This window comes from Oryctolagus cuniculus, chromosome 20 (genome assembly GCF_051225735.1).
Source record: "Oryctolagus cuniculus isolate XC-2025 breed Fujian yellow rabbit chromosome 20, ASM5122573v1, whole genome shotgun sequence".
In the NCBI taxonomy this organism is placed as follows: domain Eukaryota; kingdom Metazoa; phylum Chordata; class Mammalia; order Lagomorpha; family Leporidae; genus Oryctolagus; species Oryctolagus cuniculus.
The window spans coordinates 48,384,828-48,403,607 of record NC_142886.1 but is presented as its reverse complement, the minus strand read 5'-3'; the positions used below and the strand labels follow the sequence as shown (position 1 = coordinate 48,403,607).

The 18,780-nt window shown below is 63.5% G+C and overlaps 1 protein-coding gene across 7 annotated transcripts in view; it reads right to left on the bottom strand.

Moving 5' to 3' along the window:
* EVL (Enah/Vasp-like) overlaps nucleotides 1-18,780 on the bottom strand; it is a 140,089-nt gene that overhangs the window by 5,839 nt on the left and 115,470 nt on the right. For all 7 annotated transcript variants that reach the window (XM_070065397.2, XM_070065396.2, XM_051830858.3 and 4 more), the window contains 6 exons: nucleotides 10,317-10,380; nucleotides 8,193-8,257; nucleotides 6,597-6,826; nucleotides 6,104-6,225; nucleotides 3,932-3,992; nucleotides 660-720 (listed from right to left, as the gene is read on the bottom strand). In XM_070065397.2, the coding sequence (XP_069921498.1) occupies nucleotides 660-720; nucleotides 3,932-3,992; nucleotides 6,104-6,225; nucleotides 6,597-6,826; nucleotides 8,193-8,257; nucleotides 10,317-10,380 (603 nt within the window). The remainder of the gene's footprint in view (nucleotides 1-659; nucleotides 721-3,931; nucleotides 3,993-6,103; nucleotides 6,226-6,596; nucleotides 6,827-8,192; nucleotides 8,258-10,316; nucleotides 10,381-18,780) is intronic.

The window sequence follows — 18,780 nt, the reverse complement described above, 5'->3', positions numbered from 1 at the left end:
TGCAAATAAAGACACGGACGTTGCTTCTGGTCACTGGCCAAGAACCAGTGGCTCTCGGCAAATCGGCCCCCAGGCAAGTCCCACAAGGAGACAGCTAGGGCGTGCCTTCTTGGAGGAGTGGGATGAGCCACTGCGGGCGCAGGGACAGGTGGGGTGAGCAGCTGGCAGAGCCGCCCCGGCCTGGCACAGGCCAGATGCCGAGCAAGGGTTTGCCGGATGACTGAACAGCCAGCCCTGGGTCTTCCCACAGGAAGCCTCTTCTCCCTCCCCAATTCCGTCTCCTGCGGTGCAGCTCATGGGGGTGACAAGAGCAGGGGAGGGGCTGCTTCTGGCAGAGCAAGTGGGATCGGTAGCGCCAATCACCTGGCTGGCATTTGGCAGGGGACATGGACCCTGACATGTAAACACTCCTCCGAGCCCTAGACGCAGCCTCGCGCCCCTGGATCTGAGCTGTCAGGGCCAGTACCCTCCCTCTGGTGGGACGCAAGGTCCCCAGGAAGTGAACACTGGTTTGCTCAGACAGGACATCGTCGTGGTCAGGCGGTGCCTGGTGGGGACCCACAGGAACTGGCTTCCCTCTGCTCGCACACTGGCCAGCTTGTCCTCTTCCTCCCACTCCAGGGCCTCGTGTGGGCGGGGCTCTGCTGGGCGCCCCTTACCTGAGTTAGGAGGCTGGCTGGCTGCCCGTGTCCCTGGAGAAGGCGAGGTGTTAGGATCTTCCTGCAGAGGAAAAGTCGGGCTCTCCCATTAGTCTGCCCCAGAGCCCGCTGGGCGCAAGCTCAGTTAGAAGCCTCAGTTTCCCAAACATTCACAGTGGACATTCTCAGTAGAGTCAATAAAGAATATTATTAAAAAAGGAAAACCGTGACTTCACGGGGCGCCCACGCCACCCCGGGGAGAGCAGCCTGGGGCTCCTCCTGGACCCTCAATTGCACTGCCCAGGCCGGGTCACCTGGGGGCCAGATGCTTCACACGCGTGTCCTGCTGACCTCTCGCCGGCACCATGTGGAGCGATCCACTCCTGCACGTGTGCCGCTCGGGAGCAGCTTCAGTCCTGGCCACTGAAGTCTGAGTGGCAGCCTCTCCCTCCTGGGGCGTGGCCCACTCCTGGGCTAAGGGGCGGGGCTGTTGCTCAAGGACCAGGGGTCTGGCTGCAGAGACCTGGCAGCAGCAGGCACAGGGACGTCCTAGGGACGTGCTTGGGGAGGACCTCAGGTGCACCCCTACTTGTTTCACCAAGGCATCTGTCCCAAACGCCTGCCTCTCCCAGCTCACTCCATGCTCACCAGCACTGTGGCCACAACGGGAGCCTGAGACCTAGCTCTGACCTCCCGGCCCTGCTGCCTGCGGAGGTGGCCTGCTGGGGACAGGCAGGGCCCTGGGGGCCTCCGCCCCTCGCCAGCTCCCTGCCCTTCTGCGCCCAGCAGGTCTTGCACTTGCTCCTGTCCCAGCCCTGCCCACTCCAGCTCCTCCTACAGAGCTTCTGGCAGATACCAGTGGCCACGGGGCCTTAGGGCCGTGGGAGAGGCTGCTCCCTGGGACTGCATGGCGCTGGTGCTGCTGCTCTCTGCCCTTGTCATGGTCTTTGTCAACTGTCTGCCTCCCCAGGGCGCTGTGAGTTCCCCCAAGGGCAGAGGCTCCTGTGTCCCATGGACTCTGGCTGCCCACCCCACGGCACGCGAGGCCACGGAGGCTGGAAGTCATGCGTCCGCCCTGTGGTGCGGTGAGCCTGCAGCAATGCTAACCAACAGCAGGGACCGCTTACGGCCATCACACACCGCACACATTCTGGGGAGACGTCTCACGGTCAAGAAAATGGACTTATGACGTAGCAGCAATAACTGCTATGCAGAGCCAGGCAACCTCCAGGGACCACGCAGGGGACTCGTGGGCTGCACTGCCCTTGTCCCTCATGTGGTCCAGGTGCGGCCACCTGCAGACCCAGGACCCTGGGCTCAGTGCTAACACGGCAATCCTGTGGGAGGCCAAGGCCACGCTTGCTCCCACAGGAGCCCTGCTGGGAACGGGCCCCACCCAAGCATGTGTGTGGTGTGTCCATCAGCACGCTAGGGTCTTGGGAGGAGGGTCTGCAGGCCCCCTCCTTTGGAAGAGAGTGGAGAGCAATGCTCGTGCGTGGGGCCAGGGCCCTAGCAAACCAGTAAGAACGAGAGCCACTGAGAGTGAGCTCAGTCTCTGAAAGCCAGAGGTTGTTCCTTCTGATGTCACAATGGTGTCATTTCTCCAGGACAACCTCAGACATTCACAAAGAGAAACACAGATCTCCTCTGCCTGACAGGGAGGCCGGGAAGGGACCCCGCACCCCAGTGCCCTGCACGGCAGCTCGGGCAGCCTGGGCCGGCAGAAGTCGGGCCTGGGGTGTGCGGGGCGGTAACATGACCAGCCGTGGCCAGCGAGGGGCCAAGGGCCCATCGAGTCACCTGACCCCACACCCGGGGCTCCTGTCTTCCTTCAAATCACGCCCGCTTGCTCCCTGCTCCCTGTCAGCCCAGTTGTGCTCGCTGAAGAGTGGAAAGGCATTGAAAGGAAAGGAAAGCGCCCGCGCTGCCTGGTGCAGCTCCGGTGCAGCCCGGTGCAGCCGGTCCCCAGGCAAACAGGTGCACTCCTAACAAAGGACAGAGGGAGCGCGCTCCGCCCTCGGGCTGAAGGTCCTGGATTGGCTCCCTCTTGCAGAGGTCCACTCCTGGAGTGCAGGGGCTGGGAAGGCCCTGGCAGCTGTCCACAGAAGCGCACGTGTGTGTGAGGTCTGGGGCCCTGCCCTGGCCCACGACCCAGCAGGAGAGAGCGTGAGAGCGTGTGCACGAACAGGCACGCCTGCGAGAAGGGCAGGGCCCCGCTCCAGGAGCCAGGTGTGTGGGAGACGTGGGGGCGAGGCGGGGAAGGGGCACACTGAGGCTGGGGCCCAGTCACCCGGGCGGGGTGTATGGAGCAACAGCGGGGTGGGCTGGAGCCCGGGAAACCCCGGCACCTCCTCAGCTGAGGGGGAAGCGGAGGCAGGAAGCGCCCTGGTCCCTGACCGCTGGCTGCTGGGTTCCTTCTCTCCTTTTTTTTTTTTTTTTTTTTATTATTTTTATTTTTGACAGGCAGAGTGGACAGTGAGAGAGAGAGACAGAGAGAAAGGTCTTCCTTTGCCGTTGGTTCACCCTCCAATGGCACTGATCCGATGGCAGGAGCCAGGTGCTTCTCCTGGTCTCCCATGGGGTGCAGGGCCCATGCACTTGGGCCATCCTCCACTGCACTCCCGGGCCACAGCAGAGAGCTGGCCTGGAAGAGGGGCAACCGGGACAGAATCCGGCGCCCCGACCGGGACTAGAACCCGGTGTGCCGGCGCTGCTAGGCGGAGGATTAGCCTAGTGAGCCGCGGCGCCGGCCTCTTCTCTCGTTCTGCCACTGATGCCGTCTGTACTGGGCCCAGACCTGGCAGTGCCGTGGGACTCTGTCCACGGGAGAAGCTTCACGTACAGGAAGAGAACCCGCCAGCTGCCGTGGGGTGGCCCTGGGCTCCGTGAGCCGGGCTCGGCTGCAGGATGAGAGCTGGGCTCTGGGCTCCCCTGCAGCTCTGGGAGGCAGAAATGACTCCCTCGGGCAGGTGCACACGACCCCCAGAGCAGGCTGAGTGGCGCCAGGGCCCAGGCCTCCCCTCACAGTGCTGTGCGGCGCTCCGGCCTCTGGGCTTGCGTCTCCCCAGGCCGCGCTCCGAGGCTGGCGCAGGGTGTGATGGAGGCAGGGCTGGGTGAGTGGGAGCCCCGGGATGGAGGCCACAGAGGCCCTTCTGCTCTGCCTGTGAGTCCCAATGGAGCCCCTCCCCAGGGTGTGTCCGCACGGTCCCCCACCCCGGGCCCCGACCTGGCCAAGAGCCCTCTGGTCGAGGCGCTGGGGGAGCGGGCGGTGGGGGTGGCGGGGTGCTGCCTACCGTTTGGCTTTCGTCCTCCTTTCTGTCCACAGGCCTGTCTGTCTGCGAGGCTGCTTTTCTCCTACACAGGGAAGGAAGACGAAACGCGTCACCTTCTCCGCCTCTGTGCCAGCCCCACTGTCCAGGCCTCGGTCTGGCGTGGGCTGGAAGAGGGGTCTGGATGCTCGTGTCTCGCCCGACTTGGGGGGCATTGGCGAAGACAGTGCCGGGGGTTCTGGGTTTGGCTGGACGGCAGCTACGCTCCAGGACGCTCCAGGCCTGGCACGGGGGACAGGGAAGTGGGCTGCAGCAGAGTGTGCCACAGTCAGGGCCGTGGGAGCCGCCACCTCAGGCAGCTGGCAGGGGCACCCAGACCCTGGAGTCAGAGATCCTAGCCACGCCCCACCCCCACCCCCACCCCCAAACAGGAAGGCAGCTGAGCCTGGAACTGCTCGAAGAACTCCAGCTGGGCCCTGGGCAGGTCATCACCCACGTTCTCCGAGGGAAGAAGCCCCTTCCCGTCTGACTCCCTCATGCCTCCTGGCCTCAGGCTCGGCTCTACCTGGCCAGCTCCGAGAGCTACACACACAGGGGCCCCCGACCCCTTGACACGTCCCCGGAGCTTCAGCTCTTGTGGCAGGTCATGGCACCCAGCTCCCACAGCTCTGCGCCGTCACTGAGAACGCGCCGGCTGGCACCCGGTGAGAGGCTGCGTCCGGCTGCGCCCGGCTGCCCCTGGCCGGAGACGGGCGCACACGCCCCTCCGCCATCTCGTCCCAGGACGGGCTCCGTGCACAGGAACTGCCCGTGATCTCCTGATGACGGCGAAGCCTGATGAACTCGTCCTCTGAACTGTGGCTCAGATCCGCCTTTCCCCATGCGTCACTGCCAGCCACCACCCTCGCTGGACCGCAGCGGCCTCTGCCCCGGCCCCCGTCCCTGTGCCTCACTGCAACCTTCGCCTGCCGACGGTCGGCGTCCACTCTCTGATAGGAGGCGGACCAAGCCCCCTGCACTCCTGTGAAGACGGCGAGGCAGACATTTCCTGCTCACAACATCAGTCAACACCCAGTTTTCCTCCTGGGTGCCCCTGCCGGCAAGACCAGCCGTGAGCCAGCGAGGCAGGAGGCGGAGCCTGCGAGAACCCGCACCTGCACCTTGCCGACTGCCTCACGGCCAGCCCAGCCGGCCTTCTCCTCCAGCGGCGCGTCCAGGGGCCGGGCCGGGCCTGCTGAGGGCTGCGCGGTGCATCCACTGGGGGGAGGTGTGGCCCTCCACCAGCTCTGGCGTCTCACTGGCTGCCGGCCACACCGGCCTTTTCCTGTTCTCATACGGCGGCTTCCTCTCTGTTTGGGCTACACCATCCAGGCCAAACTGTCACTGGTTTTGAACTTGGGGACAGAGTTAATATTTTTATTTCTCCCAGAAATCGTTTCCACTTTTGCGAGTCCGGTGCGCCTCTCTGGGCGCGGCGATGAGCCGATGCCCTCAGCTCTCCCCGCCTCCGGGCCCTTCCATGCCAGTTCTCAGGCACAGTGGAGTTCGCAGGTTTCTCCGCGGCTTAGCCCTGCCCACTGCACCCTTGCTGCTCTTCCTGTGCAGGACACTCTCCCGTCTCGGCCCAGAAAAGCGTGCACATCCGCTGTGAAGCCCTCCTGGCCTCTGAGGGCCTGCTGTGCTCGCGACCCTCTCGGGGCCAGTCGGCCGCAGCAGTGGCCACTGGACGTCAGCACGGGCCACATCTGAAACTGAAATCCACGCATCCCTTCCAAAAAAACAGCGGGCCCATCTCTGCACCGGTCCTGGTTTCTGTGGCAGGCGGGGACCACCTGCTGGTGCGGCTGGAGAAAGGCCCCACAGGACAGGAGGGGACGGCCTGCAGCTCTCAGGGCCCCTGTGCTGTCATCCCCGCCCGCGCCACACCCGCGGTGGGGCCCCAGGGCTCCCGGTGCAGGCCCTGTGCCTCAGCCTCTGCGTTTATCTTGGACTCATCTCCAAGTGCCTCCTTCAGGACAGGGCACTGCCTGCAGAAACTTTCAACACTCGCTCGACAAACCCAGGAGGGATCTAGGGTGGAGGCCGTGATGCCTCGGACTGATACCGGCAGGAGGGAATGTTGAGGTCACCTGGCTGAACCCAGGTGACAAAGGCTTCTGGGCCCGTGGGAGCCCGCAGCCCAGGCGCAGGACCCACCTCTTGGCCAGCAGCTTGTTCATCTCCTCCATGAGGCCTCCTCCCCCGCCCCCGCTGCTCGCCCGGTTGGCGTCGGACTTGGAGGTTCCACTGGGACTGGAGCCTCCAGACGCATCTTCTGGCTGGGGGGAAGGTGCCGTGTTAGTGGTGGTGCTGGTGCCGGGACCCAGGGGCCCGCGTGTCGTGCCTGTGAGTTCCATGATGGCCCCGCCACAGGAGACCTCAGGGGCCGTCTTGTGCGGCATTCCCCCACCCTGCAGGGCCGGCCCGGGGGACTCAGGCAGCCGGCTAGGAGAGCGGCAGCAGAGGCGTCCCTCCCACATGAGGTCACATTCCGGGACATGCCCGGAGGGCTGGGGAGAACTGACCCGGTGCTGACGGACCTGACTTCCGAGGGCCAAGTTGCTACAGGGGACAGAGCAATGGCAGAGAAACCCACAGGCCCTGCAGTTCATAACGGCCACGCCCACTCCGCCCCTGCCCGGGCTCTCACCCGCTGCACTCTCCTCAGCTTGGCCCCAGCCAGCGCGGCGGCCAGTCCTGACACGGAGCTCTCGTCGTGGCTGGCCCCCTGGGCTCCTCCGGCTGGCAGTGGGGGTGGGGGCGGTGGGGTGGCCCCGGTGGGGGGAGGCGGCACAGGGGGTGGGGGCGGGGGCGGAGGCCCGCTGCAGGAGAGTGGGGCGCTGGCTGCAGATGAGGGGTGCCCCGGTGGGAGGAGGGGCCCTGGAACAGAATAGGGGGGCATCGTGGGTCTTCAGCCCCCCGTTGGGGCCCAGGCCTGTGGCTCTCACTTCCACTCCCGGGGAGGGCAGACACAGGCGGCCCTCCCTTCAAACATGGGTTTGCTCTTCTGGGAAGCCGCTGCAGGGTGAACTGGGCCCCCTTGGCTGGACCCACAGCGTCACGCCTTTGCTTCCCATGCCCTGAGCCCAGCCACCTTCTCCCGCTCCAGCCACGTCTGCCCAGTGGGAGCCGAAGCTCTGGCGGCAGAATCTGTGCCCTTCCTCTTCTTTGTTCCTTCTAAGTACCTGGCGCCGCCCGGGCACTGGCAGAATTGGTCTCTGAGGCGTAATCGTGACTGACCCTTGGCCTCTGGGGACTGTGGCAGGCCACTGTGGATCCCAGGGCAGGGAGCAGTCTGTCCTGGAAGCCGCCCTCCCAGCCAGCGCTGCCTGAGCCTCCGCTGGGTGCCGGGAGTGTGCTGGGGAAAGCGACCACAGGCCCTGCCCTCGGGGGCTCATTGCACAGAGAGGACACAGCCGAGCACCCTGGTGGAGGCAGAACGGGACTGTGGCAAGGGACATGCTAGGGACAGCAAGCATGCGATTGCCGTGCTGGCCAGCAGCTCCTGGAAACTTCCCGATGGGAGTGACGGCGGGGCTGGTACCTGCCAGGAGGGCAGGAGTCAGGTGGAGGGGAAGAGGGTGCCGAGAGCAGCGGAAAGCAGAGGCCTGCGCGGTGGCGGCGAGAAGCCCGGCGGCCTGGAGCAGAGGGGAGGGGCTGGCCGACAGAGGATCGGCCTGTACTGGAAAGCAGAGCAGACCCGGGGGCAGCGACGGGGCCAGGACAGTGACCACCTGCTCACTGCCCAGGGCAGTGGAGAGACTTACACAACACAATGCCCAGGAGCGCACCTGGTGAGGCCTGGGCCTGCCCGGGACCGGCACCGCTCTCTAGAGAACATCCTGGCCTCCTTCTCCACGCTAAGCTCTGCTCAGGCTCAGGGCTGCTGCTGGGGGGGGCCTCTCCCCAGGAAGTCACCTCTGGTCCCGGGGGAGGGGCCTCCTCTGTGTGCTGGTGGCACCCTGCCCTGAACGGGGCCACAGGGTGCACTAGGCGGCAGCCCCTGTTGGCTCCTTTGTCCCCTGGATCGGACAACGGGCAGCGAGTGTGTCCTGTCTGTGGCTGTGGCCGTGTCCCCAGCCCCACCAGTGCAGCAGTGCTCACTGGACGTCCACTCGGGACGCAGGCCTGGCAGGCCAGCAGGTTGGAGGCAGGCGTGGTCGGGCCAGTCGTCCCCCTGTTCCGCCTGAAGGCCCTGCGAGCTGCCGGGCTTGCGCGGGGCCCGGCGGGCGGGCGGGGCGCTCACCTGTGGCAGAGGCTCTTCTCTCCAGGGACTCCTGGCGGTGCTGGTGCTGCTGCTCCATTACTTGTCTGAAAGGCGAGAGGACAGCGCGGCCTGCTCAGCAGCCGGGACACCTCGCTCTGTGTGCGAGGGCCCAGCCCGCGGAGCTGGGTTCCGTGGCACTCCCTGGGAGCTGCGGTGCGCCACACTGCCTCCATGTAACGGGAGGGGGTGTGGGGGTCAAGTTCCTGAACAGGGGCACGCCAGCAGTCCCGTCTCAGGCACAGTGGACGGGGAGGCCACCGCCGATCTGATTCACTCCCTAGAGCTTTCCCTGGGCTGCCCGGGCTCACCTTTCCTGGCCTGGCCTCAGGAACACCTGTGCTTAGTGCACCTGGCTAAGCTCCCAGGGGTGGTGCTCAGGAGAAACGCACCCGGAGGACCACGCCACGTCCTCTCCAGCACAGTCCAGCGCAGGCCCCGTCTGCTGCGGGGCAGCCACCCCACCCTCGGAGGGAACATCCTGGCTCCTTGTGGCTGAGTGGCCGGGGCAGGCAGAGTGAGGACACTGACCCACAAATCCACGTGCAGAGCCCAGTGACCGCGGGAGTGGGTAGGAGGGGTCTCGCAGCCCACTCAGACCAAGGCCACGGGCTGGTTTCAGCTGGGGTGGGGCAACCAGCATTGCCTGTGACTGAAGCTCAGGGCTGAGGGGGCGCTGAGGCCTGCCACACGGGTGGGGAGGTGGCCAGGCAGGCACGCGGTGGGTGCTGTGTGGAGACAGCTCTGCGTGTCTCATCTGCACAGGGAGCCTTCCGGTTCCCGTCCTGTGATCCTGGGCCTCGGGTCCGACTGAGAATGCCAGGGGTTCCCATAAGGAGGAAGCCTGGCCCCGAGCAACAGCGTGGCATCTGCATTTGCTTCTCCACCCCTCCCAGCCGCCTGAGACGGGAGCACTTCCCAAAACCCCGGCATCCCCTGTGGGAGAAGGGTCTGTCAACTTAGAAAATCACAGTAAAACAAAGATGCTTGAAAACCATTTAAAAATAAGGCCTGAACTATGAGACTGCTTGTGTGAAAACAGGAAGGTTCCCGGGCTTGGACTCACTGCCTCACTGGGGTCCCGAGTAAGCCCTGCTGCCCAGGGAAAGACCGGAAGTGGGATATGCAAGGTCTGACTCCCGCAGCTCACAGCCTGGCCAGCAGGGGGCGTGCTGACAGGTGCCCTCGGTGCAGCCAGCAACCTGCAGGCCTGGGCCCTGGGCCTCGGGTGAAGATGACGCGGCTCTGTGGGTGCCTGCCTGCTGGGGGCCGCTCCCTCCCGCCCTCCTCTGGGTGAAGGCCGTCCTGAGGCTGCACTGCATGGCTGCCGTGAGACGTGTTAACGAGTCCTGCCCTAGCTCCTTCCTGTGTGGTCGAGCTTCCATGGCTCACATGGGAGGCAGTGACTGTTACGTCAGCTGCAGATAGTCAGTGTGAGGTTAAATGCGACAGGGCCTGCCGGCTGAGCAGGCCCCTGTACCGTGCAGGGCTGCTGTCCTGAGCAGCGGGAAGCCAGCCCCACAGAAGCAGACTCCCACCCCTAACGGCACAAGCCTCACGCGGGCAGAGTGAGGCTGCCCACCTTCAGACGGGCCAACTGAGGGCCGGGGCAGAAACCCGCCCGCGTGCGACAAAGCGCAAGGCCCGAGACCAGGGCTGACGCAGAGGGCTTCAGAGACACTCAGCCGCCCCCCACCCCTCCCCGCTTTCACTCCCAGCACTGGGGAGAGGCCAGGCCAGAGGCAGGGCTGGAGCTGGCGGACCAGGGTCCATCCAGGTCCTGACGTGGCCTTGGGAAGGCCGCTCCACGGGGAGCTCTCATGACCTCTGCTGTGATCTCAGGGTACGGCACTTCCTGTGGCCGTCGAGCCACGTCCCAAGGGAGCTGCCTTGGCCCCAGGCTTCACCTCTCCACGCAGGGCTTCCTGGAATGACTGACAGCACTCGGGACATGCAGGCTCCTCCCGAGAGCACGTGCTGGCGGTCAGCTATGCTGGCTGACACCGCAGACTCATCCTCACTGCTGGAGACCCCACGGGGGTCGCCCCGTCCTCTCTGGTCTGGCCTGCTCTCCCTGCCCCTGGCGGCTACTACGGGTGGGGTTACCTTCTCTGGACGTCCATCTCATCAGGAGAGGGGCCATTCTGCACCTGACGCTGGGTGGAGGGGCCTGTAGGGCAGAGAAGCACAACAGCGGAGTGGTTAGTGGCAGGAAGGAAGGCTGTGACAGACAGCGCTGAAGCCACGCCCACCTCAGCCTTCAGGGCTTCTTCCAGAAGTCACCCCTGGGCAATGGCCACACCAGCTGGGGCCCCCAGTCACGCAGCTCTCCCTTTCTCTTGGCCCTTCCCTGAGCTCGTGGGGTTCCTGGGCTCCTGCCGCTGTGGCCCCCTCCCCTTCCCCCTCGGGGCACTCACGGGGTCTGCTACCGTATTAGCCACCAAGCATTCGCACACCACTCAGCTGGAATTGTGGGCCCCAGTGACCTATTTGACTCCGCCCTCAGGGCCAGAGCCAAAGTTTAGAGCCTGGTCTGTCTGAGCTGACGCCTGCTGCTGCCTGCTGAGGAGTCTGGGGGCTGTGGGTGGGGCGCAGCTGCATCCTGCCATGGGAGTCTTTGTTCTGCCTGACATGGAGCCTTCTGGGCCCATCCCGTCATGGGCCTTGAGGCAGGCCCCTGGTGCAGCCTGTGTGCTGGGCAGACCTCACGTACAGGTGGGGCTGGTGCTGGGGGCCTGCCAGGCTCCTGGTTGCCGCCCCCCACTCAAAACACCCACGCTCTTGCGCTGACCTCAGAAGATGCCTGATTGTTCCTTCTCTTTGCAGCTCCGCCATCACCCAGGGGCCGTGCAGGTGCACGGTGCCTGGGGGTAGAGAGATCCCAGGCGGGCAGGGCAGTGGCTCTGTCCCCAAGGGAGGCAGCACGCTCAGGCCACAACACATGGACACTGGCGCAGGGACTCATTTCCCTCCTCCCTCCCCTCCGTGTTCTCGGAAACAGAAGCAACCACTCTGGGAGCCCAGCGGCAGACTGCGGTGTAGACTCTTTACTGAAACTGAATTCCAACTCCCACAGCCCTAAGGCTGTTCCCATGAGCACTTGGAACAGCTGAGGAACCAGGCCCTGAAGGTTACGTGACTTGCTCAATGTCTTTTTTCCCCTCTAAGATTTATTTGTTTGTTTGAAAGGCAGAGAGACAGAAAGAGGGAGAGACACACAGAGAGATCTTCCATCTCCTGGTTCACTCCCCAAATGGCTGCAACAGCTGGAGTAGGGCCAGACCAAAGCCAGGAACCTGGAACTCCATCCGGGTCTCCCACACGGATGGCAGGGACCCCAGAGCTTGGGCCGTCCTCTGCTTTCCTCCTGGAGCACAGCAGGGAGCTGGATCGGAAGCGGAGCAGCTGGGACTGAAACAGGCACTCTAGTACGGGACACTGCTGCCCCACTGCTCACGGTTTCACGGGCAGCAAATGGCAGTGTGAGACGCAGACCATCTGCCAAGTGCCACCTTCTTCAGTCTCATCACTGTGGTGTCAGACTGAGACCGGCTGGAAGCTGAGGACCTCACCGCCCCCCTGCCCTGCCCCTCTCACCGCTGAGGCAGGAGGGTTCCTGACCCCTCAGCGCCCGGTCTAGGACTCATGTCTGAGCTGCTGGCTGCCAGCTTGGCCTAGGCTTGGGCTGTAGCTCGGACAACGGGACTCCTGCCTTGTTCTAGAACTCGTCTCAGCTGCTGAGCCCACTCCTGAGTCTGGGTCCCCTTCCCTGTCTAGCTCCACCCCTGCAGGGGAGCCTCCGAATGCTAGGGCTCCACTGGTGGCTGCAATGTGCCTGTACTCCCACTGACCTGGCCTTGCCTCTCACCCTCTGCCCAGGACAGCCAGGTACCCATACAGGGGCCCACTGTGGGCATGCCTGCTCCTCTGTGCCTAAGGAAACAGGAGGAGGGACTGGCACTGTGAGGTAGTGGGTAAAGCTGACGCCTGCGATGCTGGCATCCCATATAGGCACCAGTTTGTGTCCTGGCTGCTCTATTTCCAACCCAGCTCCCTGCTAATGGCCTGGGAAAAGCACCAGAAGATGACCCAAGTGTTTAGACCCCTGCCACCCACATGGGAGACCTGGACGAAGCTCCTGGCTCTTGGCTTTAGCCTGGCCCAGTCCTGGCCATTATGGCCATTTGGGGAGTGAACCAACATATGGAAGATCTCTCTCTGTCTCTCCCTAACTCTGACTTTCAAGTAAATAAATCTTAAAAAAAAAAAGACTCATGAGGATCTCAAAAATAGTTGCAGATTTAACACTTATAGAGCAGGAAAAGATAACACTTGATTGTATAAGCCCTTTTGTTCCCCTAATTTTCAAAATTTCTATCTCTTTTATTTTAAAGGCAGAGAGACAGAGGGAGAGAGAGCTCCCATCAACTGGTTTACTTCCTAAATGCTGGCAACAGCTGGGCCTGGGCCAGGCTGAAGCCAGGACCTGAGAACGCCACCTGGGCCCCCCACGTCGACGGCAGGGACCCGACTACTTGAGCCATCCGTCACCTACTGCTTCCCAGGGTGAGCCTCAGCAGGAGCTGGCACTGGGAGTGGAGCTGGGACTCCACTATGGGTGCCGGCGTCCCAAGCAGGTTGCACCACTGTGCCCCACACCTGTCCTGTCTTTCTAAAGAGAGAAAACGCTGGGTTAGGCTGTTGGAGCTACAAGGTCCCTAAGGTTATATAGCAGAATCTCTGCATGTCAGGGGAGGGAGTTAAGGCTGGCGAGGGGCGGGGTCTGCCCAGTGAAACCTGGGGCATCTGCACCGAGAGTCCCCTCTCCCCAGCTCTCCCATGGCAGAGTCAGGGCTGAGGGTCAGGCTGGTTGCCTGGTCTGTTTGCAGGTGCTCTCTCCCAAGGGGGGGGCCTCTGCACAAAGGCAGACTCCCATCAGCCCCGAGCTTCCATAGATGACCCCTGTGACATGCGCAGGAGCCAAGGTGGAGTGCAGGCAAAGCCAGCTCCTTCCTCTGAGCTGTCCTTGGATCCCGCAGGCTCCAGGGGGAGGGGCAAGATGGGGCCCCACTGCTCCTTCTCTGCCCCCCTGCAGACGCCCCCAACCTCTCTGTCCACACCTGCCTGACTCAGCATCTCCCTCCCGGACCTGTCTACCAAGAGGACTCTCACCGGCCCTCTCTCCCCTCCTTGTCCTCTATGTTGACACTGTAGCCCAAGTGATCTCTGCAGTTAAGTCCAAGCCCAGGTGAACAAAATGCAAGTCTCCCCCCAGAGGCTTGGACCCACCCCATCCTGTGGCGGCTTCGCCTGGATGTAACCTCACAATCGTCCTCTGGAGCTGCCCACTGAGCCCCACCCCACACTGCGCTCCCCCCTCCACGCATTTTCATGGCCTCTGAGTGCACCTGCGCCACCTTCTCCTGCCAAGACTTCTCGGCCCAAGTCCTGGTTCACCTTTCCCGCGTCCTCCCGCCCCTCCCACAGCCCTACCCACAAGAGTCTCTCCCAGCTCACAACTTTCCCCTAGTGCCACAGTGCCTTGGGCGCTGTCTTCTCCCTCGCAGAAGACTCTGAGCTTCCTGGGGACAGAAGGGATGTCTCCGTAGGCAAAACCTGGACACGGCAGGTACACTTGACGGAGCCGGGTTGGGAGGTTAGAGAGAAGGCCTCGGTGAAGGAGCTGGCTGAACTGGCTCGGGGAAAAGTGAGCCGGGAAACGCCAGGCTTAGAGCTGCTGCGGAGTGGACGCCAGGTTCCCGGAGAACTCGTGCAGGAGTTTAACCCCCACTGCAACAGGGCTAAGGGCTGGGACCCGGAGCAGGTGGTCAGGGCTGAGGCTCCACCCTGGCAGGCCACTGCCTCTGCACGCTTCTGTCAGCAGGGACATTAATGAGCGCCACGTGCCCGTCCAGGCTGCTCGAGCTCACACCTACACCCGTACTGTACCTGCCTGCTTCTCACACAAGGGTGGACAAAGGCTCCCGCTGTGGGGCTTGCTCCCTCCAAGGACGCTCCCCTGGAGAACCGGGCAGGGGCCAGGAGAGGGCAAACGCTGGGTACAAGCAGAGAGAACCACAGGCAGGGAGCGTGGAGCTGCTCCTGGGCCACGCAGCTGGGCTGAGTCCAGGGATGCACCGGGCCAGGTGTGGCCCAGGTTACGGGTGCACCTCGCTCCTCACATGCCGTGCTTGCCAGCTAAGTGTCCCAGAGCTCAGGCGAAACCTGATCTCCAGGACATGGCCGCTTTGTTCACCCCCCTGCTCCCAGCACTCTTGGCATTGACGCAGCTCTCGGCATTCGGACCGTGCGCACGGAAGGTCTCCAGCCAGTGGCCGAGACCAAGGGCAGGGGATGTGTGTGCTCTGAGAAAAGGGCTGGAAGTCTAACAGCCGGAGAGCTCTCAGAGCCAACACAGCCAGGGGCCGGACCAGGCACCGTGTCTGCAGGCTGGGGATGACTGGGCGGGCAAGCCACTGTAGGCGGCTGAGCCACTGTAGGTAGCCGACCACGGTGGCTCTCAGGACACACAGCCGGACGGGCGGAGGAAAGCGAGCGTTCACCTTTAACACACTGTGCCCTGGGCACCAATCTCCACGGCTCAGACGGACAAGGAGGGAACTCGACCCAAACGGCAGTGGTGCCTGTCCCGGGACCGGGGACTGTTTTCCTCTTGATGAATTTCCAAATGATCCTTGCGCAGCTTGGCTCTGCCCTGACTCTGTCCTGGGGGTGAGGGCTGGCTCCTGTCCAAGGAGCTCAGGAGGCCGGTCAGGCGAGGTTCTGCTCACACCTCCTCCTGAGACAGAAGGCCAGGCTCGGTTTCCAGTCAGCCTCTGTAGGAAAGGCATCCCTGGGGCCTCCTGGAAAGATGGAACCTGAGCTCCCAGGAGCACCTGCTGAGTGATGCCTGATGGAACTTCTGGCAGGCCTGCGACAGCCACCTGCTTGGAGCTGGGCAGGGCCCCAAGTCTCGCCAGCCCCTCCCCCTCTTGGCCAGTCCCCTTCCCTCTTTCCTGTTTGTCCCCCATGTTGGCTGGGCACGGTGGAGCCCAGAAGGGTCCCCTCCACACCTTCCCCTGCTAGCTCAGGATCCTAGCTTCTTCCTGGCTGTTATGCTGACTATGAGCAAACCAGTGCCCAGGCGGGAATGGAGTCTGTGGCTGGGCGTAAGCCATCTGGCCAAAGCCACACAGGAACTGGTGGCAGAGCTGGGACCTACACCCAGGGCTCTGCCACCACAGCACACTGATGCCCAGCCCTTGTTAAACAGTTCTCCCCATGTTTAGGAGACCAAGGCAGCTACCTTCAGCCCATCTCCCAGGTCAGCTCAGCAGGAGAGACACGTGGCTGCCACTTCCATTTTAACACCACTCATGGGTGTGAGTGATCCAGTCTTGTCTGCCCAGTCCTGCTCCATGAGCTAAACCCAGAGAGGCCCGTGTGCTTCACTCAGATCCCCTGTGCTGGCTGGCTTGCCACCCACTGAACTCCTACCACAGACCCATGGGCTTCCACGGACTGCACTTCAGAGAGGGGCCACTGCCCAGGGCCCTGCAGAGATGCACCCAGCAGCCCTGGCAACTGGGCCCTGAAAACCACAAGCCAGAGGGCAAAGACTCCTCTAGCCTGATGATGGCAGTGCCTCTGCTGGCCTGGTGCTGCCCTGGTGCCAGGGAGCAGTGCCCGTTTCAGCCCTGTCCCCGCCCTGCAGGAGAGTCCTTGAGGCTCAGGGAGAGGGCCAGGCTGCCCGAGGCCATGTCCATACCGGGGGCAAAGCGGGGCTGGGGTACCCCAATGGCCAGCTTGGTCCCCTCAGGCTGCGCTCCTCGGGACAGCTACTTTGCTAATACGCGCATTTCAAGACAGCCTAAGCCTGAAGTGCACCCCAAACAGAATAAACTAATGAAAGCCTGTCTCCTCTGTATGGCTCACAAACCGTCTCTGCAGGCGTTCTGGTGATGAATCTGCCCCATCGTCCAGGCCTGAGCTTTATTAGCCTATTTAACAGGTGGGGAGACCGAGACTCAGAAATGGGCATGGCTTGTCCAAGGCTACCTGCCCCTCCTGCAGCTGCTGCTGCCCTGACCCCACTGGGAACCCTCTGAGGGGTCACACAGGTCCTCGTTCCAAGCCCAGCGCCCCTGCCCCCCGCCCCCACCCCAGGAGCAAGCGGGAGTGAAAGGAGAGGCCGGAGGAGCCGAGAGGAGAGGGAGGAGCTCCCGTCACCTACAGTTCACTCTGCAAAGCACGGTGCAGTCACAGTGGCAGAAGCAGAAACAGTGGAAGGTCCACTCCCTGCTGACCATTACGGGCAGGGCTCCTGGGCAGAGTCAGGAGGCGCCTGTCACACCCGGGCCACTTACCTCTTCCCCGTCGGGCTCCTGGCTGGTGCAGTGGGTAACGGATACATCGGCCAGCCAACAGATGGGCTTCGCCACGTCAATCTTTAATGAAGCATCCCAGCTCACCTATCAGAACCCTCCTGTCCACCTGATTCCAGCAAGCTCCCTGCGAGACTGCCGATCCCTGTGGGGGCTCAGCCCACAAGCCTTGGTGACTACCAGAAGGGGCCTCCCCTCCGGCTCTCCTGTGACCCCTGGAACATGGGGCAGGGCGGAGAGGTGTGGTCAGAGGGAGCAGGCAAGCAGGGGATGGAGAATCCCCAGGTCCCAGGCAGCTGGGCCGCCTGCCCTCCGGGCCTTCCCCACACCTCTGCTCACTCTCTGGACTGCTTCCTGACCCTCCTGCTCCCCTTGCCAGTCCCACGGGCTCCCGGGACTGTAGGCCATCAGCCCTGCAGCCTACAGGCAAGCTTCCCCCATCCACCGCCAGGCAGCGCGGGCCACACTGAGCCGTGCCATGGCACTTGGCCACCGCACAGGCCTCAGCACAGCAGCGGTGCCTGCTGTCTGGAGGGCTCAGCTTACCAACACGCCCTGAGCGGCAAAGTCCCAGTGTTCAAAAAGCCTGGTAATCAGGGGGACGCCTCCCCTCCTCCCTGCACAGGGGGCTGCGCTAGTTGCTTCCCCTTGACTGCCTCTCCGAGTGGGACTCACACATGGCCCAGGTCTGTACCTGCTACCAGTGCTGTGCATCTCTGTTTGCTCCGCTGGTGTGAGCCCTCGCAGAGCAGGGGCTACCTCTCACCCTTTTCTGTGTCAGCTCCTGGCACGGGGCCTGGCACAAGGCAGGCAGAGAACACCTGCGGGCCGTGCCCAAACTTGGCGTCACCCCAAACTCTGCGGGAGGAGTCAGCACCCGCTCACAACATCCCCAGGAAATGCTCTCGCCAGCAGAATGCCCGTCGGGGCCTCCTCTGGCCTGTCTGGACCCAAGCCCGGGGCCCTCCCCTGCAGGGCTTTCCCAGCTGCCTCCTACGACCTCGCTGGCCCAGGCTCAGCCCCTTGAGCCCCGCTGACAGATTCCGCATCAGAGCCATTCCTCAGCTGGGGAACCACTGTGGGGGATCCTTACCCTAGGACCCGAGGCCTGCCCGGCCTGGTCCCCCGGCTCCGGCAGCCTCCCTCCGGCCTGCTGCGACCCTACTGGGATCAGGCAGTCACATCCAGTGCCCCCTCCCCGCATGCCTCAGCCCCTGCTGCCTCTCCTCACTCTTCCCTGCAGAACATGCGGCTTCTCACAGCACGACCCTGAACCTCAGGGGAACACGGCCACCATAGGCTCAGTGCCTTCAAGGGCATCTGGGCCTGGCACCTCATCTCCTCCACTCTGCCCTCCCCGACGTGGGGCCCAGACGCTTCCTCAGGGCTATCGCCTCTGATGACTTGGCTGGAGAGGCAGACTGCACTTGGAACAGGGGACCTGTCACTCAGGCCTGTGACCTCAGACTAGCTACTCAGTGTCCTCTTTGGGACTTAACCTGCCCACTCTTGGGGCTACAGTAGGGGACGAGGACGAGGACGAAGGTGGCTGGCTGCACCTGCCGCTTACTGACGGTGTCCCTGAGCACCGAGTGCTCCGAGCGCGCAGACTCGAAGCCGCTAGGAGCTGACGCTGAGCCCTGTCACTTGGTCTCTCACCTTTCTGGCAGCTCCGGGCCAAAGTTTCAGCCTGGGACAGGAAACTCGAAGCCTGCCTGCCCCTCACCTCTCCCACGGGCTCCTGCCCTCTCTTTGGACTCGCTCCCTCCTCTAATGGCAGACTTCTGTGTCCTTGAGGACCCCACGCCCACGCCCATTCCTGGCCTCCCCCAGCCCCTGCAGGCCCTACACTCCACTATCGACAAGCTCCCGCTCCACCCGGCCCTGGGCTCTGTGGACGCAGGCACCACACCCCAGTCATCTTCAGCTGCTAGTGCATGGTCCGTCACAGAAGCTCGGTGACCCCAAACCCTCTGCTTATTCCCCCATCAAACAAGCATGGGGCCACAGCTGTGGATACAAGCTGCTCCCACTCTAGCAGGAGAGACGGGAAGCACACAGACCACAAAGAGGAAGGGAGTTCAGGGGGTGAGTGGGTGTGGGCTACTCGTCGGGCTAACTCTCTGCTCAGCTGGCCCTGAAGTAGAGGCCCACGGGAGGTGAGGGATAGAGCTCGGAGGTTCCTT